This window comes from Homarus americanus, unplaced genomic scaffold (assembly GCF_018991925.1).
Source record: "Homarus americanus isolate GMGI-L3 unplaced genomic scaffold, GMGI_Hamer_2.0 scaffold34345, whole genome shotgun sequence".
NCBI classification, from domain to species: Eukaryota; Metazoa; Arthropoda; class Malacostraca; order Decapoda; family Nephropidae; genus Homarus; species Homarus americanus.
The window spans coordinates 445,504-469,675 of NW_024736072.1; the positions used below are offsets into that span (position 1 = coordinate 445,504).

The window sequence follows — 24,172 nt, forward strand, 5'->3', positions numbered from 1 at the left end:
ACTCACTCTTTCACTCTGATACCCTCACTCACTCAGACATAGCCTCTGTTTCATGATGTGATAACTCATTCACTTGTACGATGAGTCACTAAATCATCTTTTGTGTCATGCTATTATTACTCTCAGTCTCTGGAAGTGACACTCACTCATATGGTTACTCACGCCCATGGTTACTCTTTCTCCAGCGGTCATTCACTCAGCGAGACGCAACTTTTGTCACTTCTCGCACATATTGTCTTGGGTGTGCCTGATTTTTTACAAAACCAGTACCGGGATTATTAATGGCTGGTGTATTGATGAATATATTTAAGTAATAACACTAAAATTCCTTAAAACAACTTTGAAAAATAAATGTATGAATGTATAATTTTAAGGATATTTCTGTAGATGTATTATACAGTATATGTATTTATACAGTATATGTATTTATACAGTATATTTTTATGATTATTGTATTCCCCTTCAGTGCATAGTCTTCCATTTTTCTTTTTATTTGATTTATTATGACATAGATTTCAGATTATAATTGTCTATATTTTATCATTTTTGTTTTGCATTGTGAATAATTTGTTATCCTCATTGGTGATGGATTATAAAGGTACCTGTGGCTATTTTTATTTATATCTTACGTATGATAACTTTAATCAAGTGTTTGTAAATGTTTTTGTCTTTGAAAAATAACAAGTGAACTGGAACCTTGAATATTATTATATTTAATTATTCTCTTTTTTTCACTATTATTATTATTTTATATTATTCCGTAGTTTTGCAATTATTTTGTAATTTCAAATTTTTTTGTGTATTATTATTATTATTATTATTATTATTATTTTTATTTTTATTATTATTTTTATTATTATTATTACTGTAGTTTTTATTATTATTATTATTATTATTATTATTATTATTATTATTATTTATAGCTTCAGGCAAAGTACAACAATAATAGTATTGATGGGATTTTTAGGGTTTGTATTTCTTACTGTAACAGCATTGTGATTATTTTTTGGAATTTTTGTAATATTACTAGTTTTTGTATTTGAATTTATTATTGTAATTGGTTTCACCTTTTTATTATTATTTTTATTATATTTGGATTTATTAGTATCAATAGTATCTTCAGGTTATTACATATACAGTAGATATATTTTAAATGTTTGTGGTCTAATATTTTTTAATAATAATATTAACAATACTGATTTAAAGAAAATAAAGAAGAAATTTTTATATTCAGGGAACAGAAAATCAGACAACACTCCTCATAGAAAACGTGTTTATTATTATTATTTGTTTTTTCAGTATGAATGTCGTTAAATATGTACACAACTTCCACGTATAACTAATCTACAGGTCAAGTTAGGTTATCCTTGACAAAGTTACGTAACAACGGACACAAGAGTAGCTACAACAGCCAATCCTGAGGAGGTCACATCTGGAGTCACATATCTGGATAACTTGCTACCCAAGGGAGAAAGAAGAACCACTGTGTCACTCGAGTTTATCCAACGTCAACTTTCAGTTAGGGTTTAATGCAGCTTATTGTCGTCCTCCTCTTCTGCTTCTTCGTCAGGAGGGAATAAACTTTCTTTGAAAACAAAAAATCACTGAAAGCTTTAGGGGCGTTCGAATTCTAGACTCGCTGTAGTTTTCATGAAAGAAGTGATGTTGTCCAGCCGACGGTCATTGGCTGAGGCCGGATAGCACTTGTGTCCAGGTATCATTCGCCAGTCATCAGAATTTCTCACAACTTAATAGTTTTTTAATATTATTTTCGCGAATTATGTCAGAATTCGAAGTGCATTGGATTGCTCATGAACATACAAGTGACACTGCGTATACGCCTAATGCATTTATTTCTAATCTAGTTTTGGTCAGAGTTATGTACAGTCGCCCCATCGCGAAAATGGCAGGTGAATATAATTTGGACTAATCTAAAAATACATAATTAGTAGTTTTTTTTATTTTAACGAGTAGTCAACTAATATGTTGGACACAAATAAAAACCTGTGTGTGGATTTGACAGCTGAGTGGTGAGTGAGTGAGTGTGTGAGACATTTGGGACAAGAGATGCATGATGGTGGGTGTTGGTGTGTCCTTCCCTCCCTCCTACCATCCACCGCTAATCCTCCATGGTACCTGACCAAAGTCTTACCGAGATGTTTTTAGACGATCTTATTTGCAATAAGGTGTGAATCTTTTACATAATAACAATAACGGATACATAATTCTTACAGATTTATAATTGTAAGTTGTAGAAATGTAATATTTATAATAGAGGTAACTCAACTTCCAGACCATTACGTATGCAAGAGGTGTTGTAACTTACAGAAATTAACAAAGCAAATAAAAAAATAATAATAACTTGACACAAAAATAATTACATTTACAAATGAGACTCTTAGATCATATGTTTTTAGACATGGGAGACAGTGGAGGTGGGTGACTCTAATACCAGAAGGTGCGTGGGTTGAGGCAATCAACTGCTTATAAAAAAAGATAGCGAAATTCATCATTAATAACATTTTGAAAAAGTCTGCCCGAAAAAAGAGCGGGTTTGGCACATAGGGATCATTACACAGGTAGAATGGAGTTATTCTTATGTTTATTTTTAGTGTTGGTTTACAGCAGCTGTTAAGTGGTGGCAGCTGCTGTAATTCATTAACAGAGAGATGCTGTGCCTTAGCCTGAAACTGTTATTATTATCATTATTATTATTATTATTATTATATTATTATTATATTAATATTATTATCATCACTTTACCAGAAAAGTACATTACATTTTACTATTGCCTTCCAAGTCAGTTAGTGCTTATGAAACACAGTATAGATGATTTTACATAAAAAATATAGTTCACGTATCATGCTGAAAAATAAGTACACAAAGCACATATTGGCATTCAGGACAGCATCTCGTGACGTCACACATTGATGACGTCGCCATCACGGACTGATGATGTACAATAATTGAGGCCTCACTATCACTGAAATGCTGAAGTTGATTAATAATGGAAAAGGTTTAACATTTGTCCCTAAATTCCCATTTCACTTTTAATGGTTAGTCCTTGTCTATTCTATACAGCAGTATGATGGGACAAGCAATATCCACCCTTAGTTTGTAGTGACATGAAGGTCATCTTTTGTCTGTGGTGTGCAATGACACAGAAAAACCAAGTGAAAATAATGATGAGACAGTAAGCAGTGAAAATACAAATGTAAGAATGAAAATCGCTTGTCTTGAGTGACAACGTTTGCAAAGTGGATAGACTGGGGTATCTACCGGCCATTGTAAATAATATAAATCCTCTTTTATATACTTTCAAAAAATAAAATCAAGTCGCTCTGAACAATACCAAACCACATGAGTGATCCGAACACTTGTAGAATTAACACCAGTACATCTGTTACATAATATTCCAAGAATCACTTATTTTTCTTATGTCAAGTTGAGACTGATTCAGCCCTTCAAGAATGACGTCATAGATGATCGATGATTGGTCTCTGTGCTCATCAACAAGCCAATCATCCGAGTGGTGGTTTGACGTCACTGATCAAGTCGTGAATACAGCTGATTCCAAGTTTAGTTCCATTGTACAGCCAGTAATTCGGCGGTGTCAGCACTTTAGGGTTGTCAGTACGGTACGGATGTGTTAGTAATATATATTTGTGTCAGCACTATTTTTGTCAGAATTTTAAAACTGGTTTTGTTTACACCAATAATGTGTGTGCGCTCTAATATTGTCAGCACTGTATTGTTGTGTCAGTACTGCAAGGTTTTCAGCACTGGTTATATCAGCACTAAGGCTGTCGGCATTATATGGTTATTAGTACTGTAAGGTTGTCAGCACTATGATTTTATTAGTACTGTAAGGTTGTCAGTACTGTAAGATTGTGTCAGCACTGTAAGGTTGTCAACACTATGGTTGTGTCAGCGACCGCTGAGAGATGATGGTGAGGATGGTGAGGGTGATGCTACGAGGGCGAGAACCATACGTAAACTTCCTTCGGTGCGTTCACTTGGCTCCTGTGTTGCGTGCGTTCACTCCATTTTTGTTTTCCTGTTCAGAACACCGTCAGCAGGTGGCGTCAGCTTGGCTCACTAGTCCCTAAGGTACACTAGCTGACACTGAGCATGTCCTTATAGTCTCATCACAAATATTTTCAAGTAAATTGCACTCCAGGTTCAATTATACGTACGGAATTACTTTTTTAATTATTTATTATAACAATAGTGCAGCCGTTTCTTTGAGCTACGTCAACGTATATATATCACAGACAATAATATTCAGTATTAATATTACTCTTCGTCGGTTTCTTAAAATTAATCGTAACCTAAATTCTAAAGATTTACAAAATTAAACGAAAACTTGATAAGTTGCCGTGTGCATTGCCAGGGCGTTGTCCACCTTTTATTATTTACTTTTTACAGCAACAACTTCAACTGCGTCGAAGAATAAGACGAAAAAAATAATCGCTCAGTTAAATACGCGTCGAAGGTCATGGCACACACTGTCCTTTGGCGTAACACTCGGGTGGCATTGACTGGGAGGGCGCCCTGCGGCACCAGCTGGCTCCTTCACTGTCTGAGTGCCATCCCCGCTGCACTGAGTGGTGGCACTGATGCTACACAAATGCTCACTGTGCCTGTTAGTCAGCGTCCACCACATAAACACACGCTGCGCTACATTGATCATTTCAGCAACTTTGGTGTCACTGCTAATGCACCGTTGACCAGGGTAGCTAGAAACAGCTCTTGGGTACAACTGGGGTGAGTTCCAGGGTGACATTGTATGCAGCTGGAGGCCTCCGCCAAGGTCAGTAATACAGCTGTCGCGCCTGTGTCGCTGTTCGACCATTTTCCTCTCGCTGTGATGAGCGCTGGTGGTGTTCCGAGAAGGTAGGGAGCACAAGCAAGCAGGAAAGGCGAGGCGCCTCGGTGGTGAAGGTGGAGGTGGTGGGGGCCCGCGGTGGGAGCGGTGATGGAGGTGTGTGTGTGGGATGGGCTGGCGGCTGCTGGGCCAGTCGGGCCCGCTCCTGCTGCCCGCCTCTCTCTACTGGACGTGGGCTAGTGTGATCCTGTGACGCCCTTGGTGCTTGATGGCGTGGGTGGGAGGGGCGGCATCCCCCCCGCCCCGGGCCTGGCTGTGCCCCTCGGGGATCCCTGCGGCTGACCAACACGTCTCATTTGACTCACAAACGAGACGGTTCACAATGATGGATCCCCGCTCGGCCGCTCCTGCCTCCGCTGCCACTCCCGCCTCCTCCCCCTTCTACTCCTGCTGCCACCCCTTCTGCTGCTGCTGTCCTTGCCTGTTACTTCTGTCCCTGCTTCCTACTGCTGCAGGAGACAATCTTGCATGTCGCCCTCCAGCAGGAGTGTGCCCCCCATCGCGCCGCCCCAAACACTGGGATCAACAGCCTGTGAAAATAATAATATTTATTAATATTTGAATCACTACGTAACGACACACACACACACACACACACACACACCAGCGTCTAAAACACAACCAAGCATCCGTCGGTCACACTTGGGGTTTGGCCTTCAACTATCCCCTTCCAACTGTCCGTCCGTCCACTCGTCACAGTCAGTGGCGGCGCGGTGTTGGTCGCCCATTAATAATCCCCAAACATTCGGTTTTTCCTTGTGATGGATCAGTTGAACAAACACAGGTTGATGGCTCTCCGTAGAAATTAGCTTAACCTTTTAATACAAACTAAACCACTACGCCAGCTGGCCAATCACAAGCTCGTGCCTTAACAATAGCCTCAACACTGATGTAAATGACAGGCTTTAACGCAGTATTCCTAGAACGACAGCCCACTGAAGGTTGCTGAACCTTAAGTTGCACTTTTAGGAGAATTTACTAAGAAAACCATTTTTTTTAACCATGCATTATGATTTATGGTGATAATTTAGAATAATAAAACATTGGTACTTTTTATATCATCGTAATGAAATTCCGATGAACACCCCTCCCCCTCCTTATTGTGAAATTGAAATGACGGGAATTACAGGGGACATGATGTGAAAAACAAGGTAATTTAATCACTTATAATTAAAGTGACGACTATTCATGCAGGAAGTTGTAACTAACATAACATATTACCACCTGCTGGTAATTACTGTCATCGCAGGTACCGTCACATGTCCACATAGCAGCAGTACGGCGGGTTGTGCTGCATCACACCGCTACCACCCAACCAACCTATATTCCGTAGTGTGATTGTGTGTATCTGTTTTTATTTCCATATTTGTTTATGTTTGTATTATGTTTGTGCAGATGTGTGTCTGTGTGGGAGGGAGGGAGATGTATCTCACAGTCATCTTGTAGAACCTCGTGCAGGCATCACGGTTATGAAGCACTGAGAGGAACCCGAGGAGCTCCCCTTTATTGGAACACCGTGAGACCATCAATTATGGAGCACTGTAAGTGGGAGGAACCTAAGAGCCCATCCCTTTAATGGAACGCCTTGAGACCATCAGTTATGGAGCACCATTAGAAAAAATTATGGAGCACCCGTTTAACGGAATCTCCTGGCGCCGTCGCTATAATGGAGCACCATGGAGTAAACCCACGGAGCATATACCCCTTACCACCCCTTGAATAGTAGACTTTGTGTGTTGGAACAGTTGTGAAAGTGAAACCCGCAGTGGAATCCCCCTACCGTGAAGAGTGTGTGTGTGTGTGAGAGACCAAGTGACCCAGGCCAGACCCAACTATCATACCAAGTGACAGAAACACACACCGCCGCTCTCTCTCTCTCTCTCTCTCTCTCTCACTGAAACAACACTAGTACCGCATGAATATAAATCATTATACATCGATATCATTAAAATAAGAACCGAGGAAAAAATGTGTGTGTGTGTGTGTGTGTGTGTAGGGTATTTTCGTGAAGCGCAACCTAAATGAACAATAAAACAAGTACAGCACCTGAGGCAAAAGTACCACTCGTCGCCTCCCTCAACCACCGCTGTCATCCCTCCCTCCCTCCCTCCCTCTCCCCTACCAAACCCTCCCTCACCTTCCTTCCCTGCCTCGGCTACCTTCCCTCCCTCATCTACTACCTTCATTCCTCACTTACCCTCCCTCCCCCCTTCCTCCCTCCTCCTACCTTCCGTCCCTCCTTTACTTTCTACCACCCACTTTCCATTTCACCCACTGCCCTTCATTCACCCATCTCTCACCCACCTTCCTTCCGGCCATATTCTGCATCCATTATTCCCTTTCCTTCTCGTTCCTTCCACCCTCCGTCCTCACCCACCATTCTTCCCTACCTCCCTTTCACCATCAACTACCATACCTCATGTCATCTATCCTTCCTACCTACCATCATCCCCACTCACCCTCTCACCCTACCTACCATACCTCTCCCACCATCACCCCACTGACCATTTTTCACCCTCCCACCTCCTTCCCTCCCTTACACATCCTCTTCCACTCACCTTTCCTCCCATCATTATCCCCACCCAACCTCCCACTATCACTCTACCTCCCATCCCTTCCCTCTCACCATCACCCCAATCTACCATCCTTCACCGGCCCTCTCCTCCCCTCCCATCATGAGGGACCACAGCCCACGCTTCCTAGCCCGGAGCTTATTGTATTTATTACACTTTCCCGGGTGATAATAAATGTTATAATGATTCCTCTTCATTACAGTCCCAGCTAATATTGCTGATGACTGGAAGACAAGATATGGCTGGGGGAGTTAAGAGGTGCGCCCACCTCTTGAGACACATCTGAGACTGCCGCCACACGCACCCGTTTATGGTCTCGATAATGCCTGCAAATGACGCCGCGGCCAGGAATCACAATATACAAATAATTTCGTATAATGACCTTTTATTACAGCCCTCACCTCTAAAAACAATTATACCCAGAGTTTATATAGTTGAGTAGGCAGTGGACGTTCCCATAATGCAACGCTCTGCCCCTTAAGACACCGTTCGAGGGAGTGGGGGAGGGCGGAGTCCCGTCCGAGGCAATCTGAACCTGGCCGCTAAAGATGGCGGGTCCGATAACTCATTTCTTCAATCAAAGTGGCTGTATTACTCCCGAGTTCTGTTTATTTTTCAAAGTGAGCTCACAGTCGGTGCTTAGAGAGGCGTCTCACCCGGCCTCACACTCCCCCACCCTCATGTAGGTACTTGTTATGCCTTAATTGTGTGCTAGAAACATCACTCTTATTTTTGCCCCCAAACTCTCACAAAATTTCTGTTTATATACCACTACATCGATCAACATTTAAATAAAGAATGGCTTAATTTGCATGGTGTGTCCTGTATTATAATTCAGCTATGTAATGTATGCAGTAATACTTTAAGTAGTAAGAAAATATAGTAAATCAAGTGCAGATGAGAGGCTATAATATAGATTTTTTTATAAGCATCCGCATATTTTTTCTTCAACAGTTTTACGTCAGCATACGTAATCCTTATTGGGTGGACTCTTTAGTTAAACAGGTCACATGTTTATAGCGCACAGAAGCTATCGCCTGCTTCCATGACCATGACCAATTGTTGAAAGCATTAATGAACGTCAGAGGGCGCGGCGACTGGGCTAAGCTGAGTTTAATTGTCCTGGAGCAACCCAAGTTCAGCGTGCGTCACTATCACAGGGTCTTGGCGCTTCTATACCAAGTGTTGACGCGGTGTTGACTTGTTATATAATTATACTGTAGATCTATATGATTTACTGTCAGCCCGAAACTTAGCTATAGGTCCTTAACAATAAATGAGAAACTCGTACTGTCAGCACTAACCTTTGTCACAGGACATTAACAGCCGTATAATGGTATGTTGTTGTAGCGTTAGTCTTTTGTCGGCAAGTTTATTACCATAGAGCCATAGTGACGATGAATGGTAAAGGGATAATGTGACTACTGTGTACCTATATATTCACAACTCTAATAAGTGGACTATAACCAAAAGTTTTACATTTCAGCTTCACTGTTTTATAGTGAAGTGACTGAAACCAACATAGCGAGAATTTTATAGTAGCCGGGTATAATACAGTAAACAAATATAAAGGTAATACTACAACTACTACTAATAATAATAACAACAATCATCATCAAACATATCCCCCGCCGGTGTCTGTCAGTCGGCCATTTTCTATCTGATCCCAAAGCCAAGTACTGAGTATTATTGTCTCATCATCGAAATTTATGTTCAGTTTGATGCCAAAATCTCCAGTGGTGTCCATATAGTGATTGTTTTGGAAAAATTGAGGACACACAGATGAACGGACAGACCAACGAACTATTGGACAGGTGCAAGGGGCGAGAAGACAGGTGTACGGACGGAGGGACGCACTGAACATGGATGGATGAATGGACGGACGGGAAGCAATCATACAGACCCCTTAAGGTGCGGTCACACCAAACGAGTCGAGTCCAGTCATTAGAGTCAATTGACTTGAGTCAAATTGAATCATTCCCGTCCACACAGAAAGAGACAAGTTTGTCAGTATCCTGCCAGATTTCAAGCGGTGTGGGCACATTATCTCTCGCGGAATTACATGTTCTGCTGTGGAATCGGTGACGTAGGAGGAACCGAATCTGAGTACATGAAGTCAACAACAAAAGGACAGATTTTGGTGCTTTTGGTCATTTGTTTTCGAACCTACTGAACCATCGAAAATTCTTGTTGCTGGAACCATTAATTACTCTGAACAGGGGATGGGGAAAGGAAGCTTCCTTTGAAAGGCTTCATGAATTTCAATCCTGATGTCCATTTTGTAAGCAGGCGCTTATTGCTTTATTATATGTAGTAAGCTCAATAAAAAAAAGTGGTCTGGATCAATTTCGTCGGAACTGCTCTTTTAACTTAACTTCTTCAGTTCATTCTGGAAACGCAAGTCTATTTCGTCTGTATTAAGATACTTTTGCGAGCTTTCTTTTTAGATGTTAGAGAGCAGGACGCTTTCGAATCACGTAGAGTCACGACTCGACTCGATTCGTTTGGTGTGACCGCACCCTTAGATTAGTCATATGTCGTTTTTTTTTTAGTTAGATACCACGTCTCAGCGTAACCAATCGCAGGTGTCGACCATCATTACAGATGTCAAGCATCATCACAGATGTCGGACATTACACGTGTCAGGCATCATCACAAGTGTTAGTTGATCCGGATCGTATATAGGTTGATGCGAGCCACCAGACAATTGTCAACTCAATCTAGTTATCAACAAGTGGCGAAATAATAACTTGAGAGGGCGGGTAATTGTAAGCCCAGGAGCAGTCTGTATCACCTGGTGAGGAGGGCCGTCAAGACCCCAGTCTCTCTTAGCACTTCCTCCAGGTCGCTCACTAACGCCGCTGCTGACAGCCTCAACCACTTAATATAAGCGTCATTCGTAATCGCTATCAGGAAAACACTAATTAATTGCGGTAAAATCGTCTTAAACAAAGGAACCCTCTATGCATAATTCATTAACGGGCAACCCCCTACTTTCCATACGGAGGACGGAGTGGAATATTCAATTTCTTTTAATTAAACTCTAGAGTTAGTTCTTTCCTCGCTAATCCCTGTTAATTTACGAGACGAGCACCTCGGGACCAGCTATTCTCAGGATCAGCGTCTCGCGGCAAGTTTTTCCTTAGGGAGACATTTTCGAATATTTTAATGTGACCGACATAAACTTGGACAAACAAAGTGAGGAAAAATGCGAAAAATCCGCCTTGAGTTTGGCGAGTGTGGCCGCCGGTTATCAGACTATCTCCTCGCCGATCACCACCCAAACCCTGGGACAAGTGACCGGCATTTGAGAGCGGGACGTCCCTACCGCTGCACACTGACTTCACACCTCATCAATCTGAACACCACAAACCCCTTGACCATCACTTTACCCTCTACTGTTAACCAAATCCGAAACTAGCGTCAACCGTACCAATACTAAGTGAAACTGATGTTACAGATAACGAGAAAATTAGTTGAACAAGAGGTTGGGTAGAGGGTATGGTGTGGGTATCGGAGGAGTGACTCCACCTGGCGAGAATAGCCCAAGCTCTGAAGGTGTCGCTAACCACACCTGCCATGTCTGACAGATCCAACACAACACTCTACTTGCACTTCTTCAGGTATTCGTGCAGTCACTCGGCGGGGTAATGCAACTGTGTGGGTAATCCGGCCAGTAATGGGTGTCGGTACGCTATGCTGTGTTATTAATGGTAATTAGGGTAACCCTCCCACTGAGGCACCGCCACCGAGGACGCATGCAGATGACCACCGTAGAGTTGTCCTTCGCCTACCTGCTTATTACACTGGCTTCACGACACGTAGGGTCCTGCTGTGACGGGGCCCCCTTGTACCTGCTGCGTCTGCTGGCACGGCATCTGCTGTTGGTTCGCCATTTGTGACGTCTGCTGGGGGACCTGTTGCCCGCCCTGCTGCGCGCTGGAATGAGAACAGAGCGTTATTGGTTGTCTTAGATGGGTTTGATGACTCATTATTTTTGACTCGCCCACATGACTCACAATGTGTTGATTATCTCTTACACCTTATGACTCACAATGTGTCGTCTATATGGTCTATCCACTGACTCCACCTCCTGACTCACCTTACACCTCATGACTCACAATGTGGTCCATCACCTGACTCAATATGTGTGGTCCACTACCTGACTACCTCCCAAGACTCATAATGTGTTCACTGTCTGGTCCACTATCAGCCTCTCTTCCCAAATTTATATCCACCCTCCACATGAGCTGTGTCCTTCACGACCTGACTCAATGCCATGACTCACACTTTAGATAAAAAGTGCGTCGTGGTCGGAAATTTTTTTCCGGTTTCATCGATGCATTACAAAAGGAATAGCACTGATGCCTTACATATCTAAGTCCTAAAGAAAATTGTACTATAGTTTGTTGAAAAAATTCCACGAAGAACTCTGGTATTTCAATTCGTTTAATATTAACAAAAGGCATGAACTAGCCTAAACCTAACCAATTTACCCAAGGATCGTTAGGGTAGGTTGGTTAGTTCTTGTCGTCTGAAAAATAACGGTTCACCTGACGCGTTCGTGGTACTGTTTCCATCCTACGTTTAACAAACCATATTCTCCCAGGAGCCAGAAGGGTGACCTGTTTGCTAAGAGATGATACATACAATTATGTTGTTTGGACAACTTACTTCTTATAGACGGGTGTGAAGGCTGTGTTGGGGAGCGACGTGGCTGTGTTGTTGTGGTTGGGCGCGTGAGAGCCGCCGCCCTGGTACCGCTGGTGGAGGGAGGTGTCCCCTACGGAGGCGCTTCCAACACCGGGGGCAGGCAAGGGCGCTGTAGAACCACGGGAGCAGGAGGACAGACCTACGCTCATACTGCCACCGACGTAGCTGCCGGAGCTCGAGCCTCCCAGGAAGGCCCCAGTGCCCAGCAGGCCTGCGCCTTGACCCTGCTGACCTTGTTGACCCTTTACGTTGGGCGGCGTCTGAGGCGGAGTGTCCGTGCCAACCCCGTCACTGTTGCAACATCACCACAAGTTAATGTTAAAGTCATCCTCAACTCAACATTCTTTGCTAAAAACAATTCTATACTACATTTGACAAAATGCCTATATATATATATATATATATATATATATATATATATATATATATATATATATATATATATATATATATATATATATATATATATATATATATATATATATATATATATATATATATATATATTATATATATATATATATATTGTATATATGTATATATATATATATTGTATATATGTATATATATGTATATATATATTTATATATATCTTGATAAAATCACGGGAAAATGGAAACAACGAATTACCTTAGCTTTCGTCTTTATTCAAGGTGCTCCGTTGTTCCATTTTCCCGTGTGATTTTATCAGATTTATCTTATCCACGTTTTCGTGTGGATTACATGATATATATATATATATATATATATATATATATATATATATATATATATATATATAATGTATGTTGTTTGAGCAGACGGTGCACCAACTGTATGATATACAGTACTTATTTTAAGCTAAAAAGAAAGTAAAATAATGTAGGTATAACCTAAAATTTACCACACAGTGACGAGGTGAAACTGGTTCCCGGTTCGGATTCAGTACTGTACACTGATAATATTAGCCTTTGGTACACAAGAGGCAGTGTGGCCGGCACTGCACTCAACCGCCTTCATTTCTCTAACCATAAAAAATTGGTACTCATTCACTGACAGGTGGACTGGGGGTACCATAGGCACGAGTAACTTAAGAGATGAGTCAGTACCGAAGGCGAGCGTCAAGAGGGGGCACACTGGTGAGGAGTCATACCTGTAGCCGGCCATGTACTGAGCTGGGTTGACCCCGGACATGAGATGTGTGAAGCGGGCGCTGTGTGGGTACTGCTGCTGGGTGGGTGGGATGGTGGGTGGCAGGGGGAAGGTTGTGCCGCCCGCCAGCCACCCGCTGCCCGGCGCGCCGCCCACACCACCAGTGGGCGGGGGAGTCTTACACGCTGCTGTGTCAGCCAGGGACCAGATTTTGGGCTTAGCAGACGGTAGTGACACAGCACAGTCACTCTGAGAGGGAGATGGCGGAGTTATGTACAAAACTTATTTTGTTTAAATGTGTTGTATATCACACATTTGTTTAATATATCATTGTCAGTAATAATAACAGTACAAGAATTTCTAACTGATGGATATATATATATATATATATATATATATATATATATATATATATATATATATATATATATATATATATATATATATATATATATATATATATATATATATATATATATATATATATATATGATGTGTTTGTGTGTAAATTTAAGTTTGTAATATAAGTTACTATATCAGCTGTTGGCATCTATAGTATATACTTGAACTCAATAACACTTTTGGAAATTTGATAATTTAAAGATGATTTAAACAAATAAGTTCATCACACGCAAGGGAATCCTTGTTTAATTTATCTATAATTAACGTCAACAAATATGCAAACTACGATACTAGCAACATACAACTAAAACAATAGAAAACTACAGTAGTTATAATACTTTATAATAACAACTAAATATGAACACAGCCACAGTCGAGGCACTATTGCTGTTTACGTCTAACTAGTATATACATGGAAGCTGTCTTAGAAAAATGTATATCCACTGTCTGGCAAATTTTATTAGATATCGTGTTTATATTAGAACAGCAACAATGTCCTCACTGGCTGATATAAGAGGTCTCTCACAAGTAAGGACAATGTTACTGTTTTAATACCGTCGCACAATCATTCACGCAACCTCCACGAAATTATGTAACTCAGTGTGTACAGTACAGTATGCATCTAGAGACACCTTGTACTGATGCAGCTCTAAGTTAACTCGCAAAAGAAATGTAAAGCAAAGTCGGAAAAGATACAAAGAACAGGGAACAAGAGAGGTAGCAGATAACAGAGCTATAGTTAACGCTATCAGCCAGTAGTAAGCAAAATACCGGGTTTATAAACAAGATCATCATAGCGGTGCATTTGCGATGTGGCGGCTGCGGTATCATATAAGTTATTGTAAAATTTGGCAAAACTAACTATTAAACCCGACGTTATTCTACCAAACCATAACTGACTCTACTAAATATTTGTCGAATATTTTTAGGTTTAGTTGGGTTGGGTTTGGGTGGTGTAAGTTGGTTGATTAGATTATGTTTAATTGGTGCGGTTCGATTTGGTTGGCTGGTTAGGATATAGGTTGTTTGGTTGGTTGAATTCAGTATTTTCATCTGTTTTTGAAAATCATACACAGCATCGTTTAAAACCCAAAACGAACCAACCAAACCTTACCTAACCAACATTGGGTTTGGTTAGGTTAGGTAGGTGAGTCAAGTTTAAGTTGGAATAGGTTAAATTTGGTTAGGTTAGGTCAGTCTAGGTTAGAATTATTTAGATTAAATTTAGTTTGGTTTGCTTAGGTTAGGGTTAGTTGGGTTAAGTTTAGTTTGGTTAGTTAAGGTTAGGTTTAGTTGGGTTAAGTTTACTTTGGTTAGGTTTAGTTGGGTTAAGTTTGGTTAGGTTAGGTTGGGGATCTTAAGAATAACTCAAATTCACCTGTGCTCGAGGAACAACAGTGAGTAGAGAAATAAAGTGAAGTCTGGGGTTTTGTTTCTGTCAATTAGTTACAAGAAATACTTAAAAATAATCGACTTTTGGTAATTAGAAGCAAGTTCGATTTTATTTAGGTTTTGTTAACTTTGGTAATAATAATAATAATAATAATAATAATAATAATAGGAATAATAATCTAGGCATAACTAAGTGTGAAATTATTGCCGTTGTTGTATGTGAAGTATAATCGACTATAAAGTTATCGAATGAAAATTTAACTGAAATTGTTCAGGTTAAGATGTATAGAGAATTATTAGTTATGGAATAATCGACGATGATAATGTCAAGCCAATAATAATAATTACCTTTGAAATTATCTGTATAAAATATTTATAGAAGAAAATTTAATTGACATTTTTTAGGATATTATTGATATTAAAACACTAAATGGAGACGAAAAGCCATTGTATAGAAGAAAACAATTAATTTATAAAGGTTAAGATAGAAAGACGACATAAAGTACAAGTTTTTAAATTTAATTAATTTGAACAGAACACCAAAAACATGCTAGATGGGATGTTATATCTAAAGCAGAACATTTAACTTAAGTTATTTAGGAAAAGTATGCACAGAAAAGCATTTTAACTTATTTAGGTAAAAAAAAAAGACAAAATATAGAGATACAGACCAACTATAACATGCAGAGGTAAAACACTTAAAGAATATGAAGTTGTTGAAGGTAATACCCACCATAAGGCTCACCTTCTCTCCCTTAGGGACAGTGAAGGGATTGGTGGAGTGGAGAGTAGGTGTGGGGGAGATGGTGGGGTGGAGGGCAGGCGCCGGGGAGATGGCCGCCGTCACCGCCTTGCTGTTGGCCACCACTCCTCCCTCACACGACTTGAGCTCCGTCTGACCCTCGCTGTCCTCCACCTTGGTCTCCGTCACTGTTGGAGATAAAGATGGAGATTGACTCGTGTGAAAGGGGCATTTTTTTTGCGTAATGTTTTTTTTTATGTTTGTTGGTTCTTCCTCTTTGTTCAGTCTTCATCACTTTTGGAGGATAGTGAGCGTGAACAATATTAACAGGAAATGGACAATGTTAACTGAAGAAGTAACTAAAGATATTTTTCATTGTTGACGGTGATGGGCATGACCGCTTTGTGTTTCGGTATTAATATATACTTTGGGAAATGAGTCAAGTAGTTAACGTGGGAACAGTGATACAAAATAATGAGGTGTAGTATAACCCGGCGAACGTTTACTGTTGTTATACAGTACTTTGAACAAAAATATCCGGTAGTGAAACTTTTATAATAATCTAAATGAATTGATAACAAATTATATACTTTAACTTTTATGGCCCATATTAATCTGAAAAAATTGGGCGTATGAACTTTTTTAATCTAAATTAATAAAAACACGTGTGTATACAGTATATATATATATATATATATATATATATATATATATATATATATATATATATATATATATATATATATATATATATATATATATATATATATATATATATATATATATATATATTACCACTGGGTTCAAAGTCAGTTGTGACGTTCACTGAGATAACTGTTGGGTTCAAACAGTCATCTGTGACGTTCACTGAGATAACTGTTGGGTTCAAACAGTCATCTGTGACGTTCACCGAGATAACTGCTGGGTTCAATCAGTCAACCGCTCCCTGTACTGTGTCCATCACCGCAGTAATACCAAAGAAGGCGGCCGCATAATGTACATATTCTTCTTGATTGCAATCAGGGTACAAAGCGGTTCCTTGTGTGAGTGTGTGTGTTGTAATATCATGCATTTTAAATTGTTTTAATAGTACCTCTACCTATAGTGTATACACGTTAGTATTAAGAGAAACCTTTCTTATAGAGACATGATGTGTGTTTTTGTGTGTAGTGTGCATGTGCGTATGATATATAATACTGTTGTATTGTATGTCAGCGTTTATTAATGTTACTGTTGTTGTTGTTGGAGGTTTGTGGGGCCACAGGGTGAGGCTCCAGCAGTTACATGTTTGATGAAGTAACTGGTGAGGAGACGAGCGAGGCCACAGGAACCACCACCCGCAGGGTCTTGACAGCACGTGCTGTTGCTGACCATCATGTTTAATTTTATTCCTTGTTATTATTGAATGTGTGTCTGAGAGAAGGAACTGATGAAATGTGTAGTTTACAGTTTCTTAATGAGTAGCCTCCCACGCCTGCAGAGTGACTGTCACCGGGACACTATTGCACAGTGCAGTATATTGCACGTGTTGCAGAGGAAGATCTGTATACTGCGTCGTGTGTGCTAAAACTGATGCACACAGTTTTGTCAACCCTTGAAATATCCAACCATGTGTCACACAGACAAACTGTAGCGAAAACCTACACGACACGCGAAGGAGCCCTCCCCATAAGTCTTCAGTAGTAACAAGCGTGACACATCACTTCAACACAAGTTTGAGAGACAAAAAAAAAATAGTGTGTGAGAGTAAGTGTCTGGTGTGAGGGGAGGCGGCGTGGCCAGGCGAGGAGGGTAACACAAGCCCCGGGGTAAGGCAGTCAAAACACGGCTCATTCCTCGCTCGTTGACGGACGAACCTAATCTGTCCTCCCCCAGTGGTCGTCGACGCCACCCCGCCGCCACACTTTACCACACACGCTTGTTGACACTAGTCCCGCGTCTACCAGAGTATCTGCCGTCTCCTGGACCCTCACTGGTGCTGCCTAGTGCACACTGTACTTCTTCATCCTCTTACCTTATACCAGACACTTTACCTCGTCAGTATTTATACCCAAAACATGTATTTTTCCCTTTGTCATTATTATTACCAACAGTAACCATGTATTTATCATGTACCTCTATGTTAACGTCTTGTTATGTACTCGTATTCTTACTCAAACATGTATTTAAGCATCGGTCATATTTTGACCATACACTGATGTGTCTGATTATATATATATATATATATATATATATATATATATATATATATATATATATATATATATATATATATATATATATATATATATATATATATATATATATATATATATATATATATATATATATATATATATATATATATATATATATATATAACCAATTAAGTTGAATTATACAACTGATAGAAGACTTCTGCGACTAGCTTTGTTTTCTTGTGAGAATGTTTCAACTTGGTTGAGTCTTAATTGCATATCATGTGACTCCTTAAAACCCAGTGTCTTCACAAAACATTATGTTGTTGTTGTTGTTGTCTTCACGAAGCGCCGCAGGGTGTAGAAAAATTGGTGTAACAAATGAATTATCTCCTTGATGGATTTTGTTTAGATATTTAACTTTTTACTTGATAGTGGCGTTTTCTCCTAGATATATTGTATTACCGAAAGATACGGTTCTCACACCACTCTCTTGGTTAATGCTTTTAGTGTCAACTAATTTTTATTGAGGTGGGTAAATAAATATTGCTCGTGTTCAGATAATGAACACAGTTTCCCGTCTGAAGTCTGGCTTGTCTTCCCAATGGACGTCTTCACCTGTCTCGTGTACTGTACTAATTGATATGATGATCCATAATATAGAAAGTTATATCATAATTTTTAATTTTTGTTCGACTATTGTAATTATTAACCTTTGTTACGCGCTTAAAGACCTTTCTTTTGTAATTTATTTAATTTGAAGAACTACATGTAAGTGACTTGTCATTAGTATACCCTTATCTGGAGAAATGTCAGTAGTACCCACCTGTTCCATGAGCGGGCGTGGAGAAAGGCGAGTTATTTTCCCCGTATAGTAAGACCCTAGACACAACTAACAACATAAATAATCCTGGTGACTCCATCTTGAGAAACATAAGTGGCCCCGTGGACGGAAACCCAACCAGCTTTTATCATTATAATTATCACGGAATAATCTGTGTCGACATATCACACTTCCTCGTAACCCATTCGCCTGATGCAGTGTTTATTCTGTGTAAATCCGCGGGTGAAACTGGTGTGAGCCCAGCAGAATATTACACTAGATCTGTGAGGACCGCACACTTGTCAGGCGAGCCTTTAATCCCCCCTTGTTTACCTAGCTATGACACGGGATGGCTCTAGCCACCCCGGCGGGGGATGCCTCCACTCAGCTGCTGGTGATGGGGAGGGGTGTGGAGGTCCTCATGTTGTTGTTGTTGTTGCCTCCACTCAGCTGCTGGTACTGGGGAGGGGTGTGGAGGTCCTCATGTTGTTGTTGTTGCCTTCACTCAGCTGCTGGTACTGGGGAGGGGTGTGGAGGTCCTCATGTTGTTGTTGTTGCCTTCACTCAGCTGCTGGTGATGGGGAGAGGTGTGGAGGTCCTCATGTTGTTGTTGTTGTTGCCTCCACTCAGCTGCTGGTGATGGGGAGAGGTGTGGAGGTCCTCATGTTGCTTTTCTTGTTCCCATTCCCACCATCATTAAGCTGGCAGAGGTAACTAGCGAAACCGAGGCTTTCGTAGTTGATAAACAATGTACAGTTTTCAATACTAAGTTTTGTGTCTCATATAACTTATACATGGGAGCGTCTTGGTCTTCTGTCACCATGTATTAGTGTTACGACAGGGATGATGACGATGGCAGCTGTTAGTGTCTACATTGTTTTTGCTGACCTTCTTTTAGCTAAATTATTTTTATCTGTCCCGTAAAATTATTCATTAAGTCGTTTATATTGTGACGAAGCGTAGATATTTTGCCTTTGTCATGTCTCACACATAAGTACCGAGTAAGGCCAGATAAGTTGGTAACAAACAGTGATGTGTACAATGCTGTAAAATTCATTATAAACCTCTTGTTGCCACTAAGTCTTTATTAAACACTTGTGTACCAGTATGAAGGTAATGGCACTGGGCAGCATGGAGTAACAAACAAGACAAGTTTGCTTACATTCTGGGTAATTTATTTTGTTTCGAGACCACAAGTGGAACCTCATTCCTCCTCAGAATAGCACAAATAAAACAAAACTTTTCTATAATCAGATGGGTGTTTAGATGTTAAGTAAGCCGCGGTGTATACGACAATTTCTCATGGACCAAATAAGCTTGTGTATCGTGCCCCGGCCCGCCGCGCCAAGCCAAACAGGGAAGCCTGAAACATGGCGAGCATAATCAAAACTGCTTCACCGAGGCTCCTCCACTGTCGGCAATGGATGGGTCTCTTAGATTCAGGAAATCCTGGCAACTTGCTGGGAGTGGGGAACAAGTGTCGAGCATACTTCACCGTCGGCTGCCTCGCCAATGCACGCTAAACTACCGCTCTCAGATGTGTCATTTGGCGCGCTTTACCCCTGTACTGCTGTCTCCTCTATTTTTTTCTTGTTTTTTCGCGCACAGATTCAGAGCAAGTAAACTGATAGAGAAAACCTTTCAGGAAATAACTCATTGTCGCTTCTGTTTAACCCTCACTCGATCTAAGGCGGCCTGGCATACCGTCACATTAACGACCGGCTATAAATGCATCACTAACAAGTTGCTAACTAGCTCAATAAAACATATATAAAACTGTTTTTAATGGATGATCTGTGAGAGCTAGTCGCCGGATCCCAAAATTCTCATTATTTGCTCACGCCTCCGCCCAGCTGGTCGTCCATCTCCCTCACAAGACTTAAAACGTGTTTACTGCAACAAACATGGACGAGTGTTGTCTGGGTATGTGAGCGACGCCACCTTTTTACCCACTCACACATAAGCACCTTGTTGAAAAATTGGGAGCCCGGGTCATGATACGAGTACCCTGCGACGAGGCTTTTATTGAAGGGGGAGAGTGAGAGGCCAACAAAACCTGGGTATATGTTTCCACTCTCCGTTGGTGTATTTATGTTACTCTTACAGTGTCTTGTGATGAAGTCTTGAGGCACATGCATGTGACGAGGAAGTCTTATGCTAATTACCATACTTGAGGTGAGGGTGTCTGTGTATTACTATATATAATAAGGTTTATTTTATGTAATTCTTAACAGAGACATACTGGAAGATGCTTGCTTATGGCTCTCATGCAGAACAGGTCTTAGTATTAACATTTCGGATTAAACACCTTGGCCCTACCTGATGAGTTTATTTAAGTTATAGTTAGGGTGTTTAATCTTACTGTGAAATAGGCTATTGCCAATCTTAAGGTGATCCAATGTTTCTCGGTTTTATTCAAGAAGGTTTCAGCCGAGGAGTGCCTTAACCTAACCTAACCTACGCCTTTCCCCTCTCCCCCTTGCCCCCACTTCCCCTTACCCCCACTTCCCCTTACCCCTCTCCCCACGCCTCCCCTTCCTTTGCTCACTCCGCCGCGATAATCATCAATTTCTCGGCTTCTATTGGTTGTTCCCAGCGTTCCGTTAAACCTTTGTTTAGTTGTAGTAAAGACTAAAATTATTTCTTTACATCAACACCCTAATCTCAACAATGTTTGGCCGTAAAAAATCTGATCCCTACAAAAAGATACAGAAAATCGTAGGAGCTGAACACACTAGGCGAGATTTTTGTGGTTGATTCAAGTGAGGTTCCGGGAGAAAAAAAAAAAACCCAGGTGTGGACAGAAAATGGGCGGAGGTACACACGGAGAAAACAGATGTGGACAGAAAGTAGACTGATCAACCCAACAAACAGATAGGAACAGAAAACAGACGGAGAGACAGCAAATAGATGTGGACAGAAAGTAGACTGAGCGACACAACAAACAGATAGGAACAGAAAACAGACGGAGAGACAGCAAACAGATGTGGACAGAAAGTAGACTGAGTGACACAACAAACAGATGTGGACAGAAAACAAACTGAGCCACGCGCAAAATACAATAGTTTTATATTTTTCTCCCTTTTTACATTATTTACACTCAAGATATGTAAACAAGACAGAAGAACATTCAACACACTGCTCATTTACAATAGACGATTTTTTTCTCGTACGTTTTTTTTACATTAAGTCACACAACATCAAGCTCCTAGTAGGTCTTCACGATGAGATTTAACTGACCAATAGAACAGATGTGTGTGTGTGTGTGTGTCAGTCGGTAGGTAGCAATAATAAGTGGGATATTTACTGTATTTACCAATTCTAGTGCTGGTAGGTGTCAAGAGAACTAACTACATGTTATTTTTTTTTTATTCGACGATTCCATTAGCCTTTACGTCTTGTGTCTCTCTAACCTCATTTGATATTGTTTTAAGAAGTTTATAATAATACAGGAACGAGATTACGAGAGAAACCATGAATGAAAAAAAATGGTTTATTTCTTTTCAATTATTAATTTCGTTATATTCTACAGGTTTATTTTTTTTAGTACTCTGTATTGTATGAGTACATTTGTGGGTTGGGTACACTGTATTGTATGAGTACCTTTGTGGGTTGGGTACTCTGTATTGTATGAGTACCTTTGTGGGTTGGGTACACTGTATTGTATGAGTACCTTTGTGGGTTAGGTACTCTATTGTATGAGTACCTTTGTGGGTTAGGTACTCTGAATTGTATTACCTTTGTGGGTTGGGTACACTGTATTGTATGAGTACCTTTGTGGGTTGGGTACACTGTATTGTATGAGTACCTTTGTGGGTTAGGTACTCTGAATTGTATGAGTACCTTTGTGGGTTGGGTACACTGTATTGTATGAGTACCTTTGTGGGTGGGTTGGGTACACTGTATTGTATGAGTACCTTTGTGGGTTGTTAGGGTGTGTGTGTGTGTGATGCTCCTTTTGTATGGGAGAATTAATGAGTCTTGACGTCACATCAACTCCGTATAATTCAAGATTTTATGAGGTCTCTGGTGAATCATTTATAAGGTAATCCCTTTATAAAGCCACACCATCATACAGTAACCCCCCCCTTATAAAGCCACACCATCAGATATAGTAACTCCCCCCCCTTATTAGCCACACCACTAGATACAGTAACCCCCCTTTATAAAGCCATACCATTAGATATAGTAACCCCTCTTATAACGCTACACCTTCATACAGCAACCCCCTTAAAAAGCCACACCATCATACAGTAACCCCCTCATAAAGCCACACCATCAGATACAGTAACCCTTAAAAAGCCACACCATCATACACTAACCCCTTAAAAGCCACACCATACAATAACCCCTATAAAAGCCTCACCATCAGATACAGTAACCCCCTTATAAGCCACATCATCGTACAGTAACCCCTTAAAAGCCACACCATCATACAGTAATCCCCCTTAAAAACCACACCATCATACAACCCCCCTTATAAAGTCACACCACCAGACACTAACCCCTGCAAAAGCCACACCATCATACAATAACCCCCATTATAAAGCCACACCATCAGATACAGTAACCCCCCTTATAAAGCCACACCATTAGATACAGTAACCACCCTTATAAAGCCACATAAAGCCACACCATCAGATACAGTAACCCCCCTTATAAAGCCACACCATTAGATACAGTAACCACCCTTATAAAGCCACACCATCATACAGTAACCCCCCTTAAAAACCACACCATACAATAACCCCCATTAAAAAGCCACACTATCATACAATAACCCCCATTATAAAGCCACACCATCAGATACAGTAACCCTCCTTATAAAGCCACACCGTGAAATACAATAATCCTCTCCCTTACAAAAACCACACCATATACAGAGACCCCCCCCTTATAAAGATACAGGAAGAACGCACGCCTCATCACCAAGCACCAGAAGCATTAATGTACTTTCAACCTGTTGCTTTATCGACCCTGTTCATCAATCGCTCGTTAGGGACAATTTATTTATTCATTTTAATTTTATTGTTTATTATATTTTTTTAAAGTATTTCCACCCTTTTTTAAATTTCTTCCTTCTCATTTTTGTCTTATTCTTCAAAAAAACAAAAAACAAAATATGAAAACAGGTGGAAAAAAAGCTATCTTATTAAGTGGCATATATATCTTATTGGTCATGTCCGGCTAATGGGATGTCCAAGTTCCCTCAGCCACGGTTACCTAATTATCTATAAGCAGGTCCGTGTGAAGTGTAGCTTACAACACTCCCCAGATGCAATTAGGGATTAGTTAGGGTGGGGGAGGAGTAGCAAGTCGAGTCTGGGTGAT

General features: G+C 40.5%; 1 protein-coding gene across 2 annotated transcripts in view; it reads right to left on the reverse strand.

Moving 5' to 3' along the window:
* Positions 1–1,258: 1,258 nt before the first annotated feature.
* LOC121871899 (homeobox protein caupolican-like) overlaps positions 1,259–24,172 on the reverse strand; it is a 170,662-nt gene continuing 147,748 nt past the window's right edge. Inside the window, exons 6-10 of one of the 2 annotated variants that reach the window (XM_042374494.1) lie at positions 15,845–16,029; positions 13,307–13,554; positions 12,136–12,465; positions 11,256–11,400; positions 1,259–5,418 (exon numbers count right to left, since the gene is read on the reverse strand). In XM_042374494.1, coding sequence (XP_042230428.1) covers positions 11,274–11,400; positions 12,136–12,465; positions 13,307–13,554; positions 15,845–16,029 — 890 coding nt within the window. In that variant the 3' untranslated portion in view covers positions 1,259–5,418; positions 11,256–11,273. Of the gene's footprint in view, positions 5,419–11,255; positions 11,401–12,135; positions 12,466–13,306; positions 13,555–15,832; positions 16,030–24,172 lie in introns of both variants that reach the window. The other variant, XM_042374493.1, reaches the window with a different exon arrangement.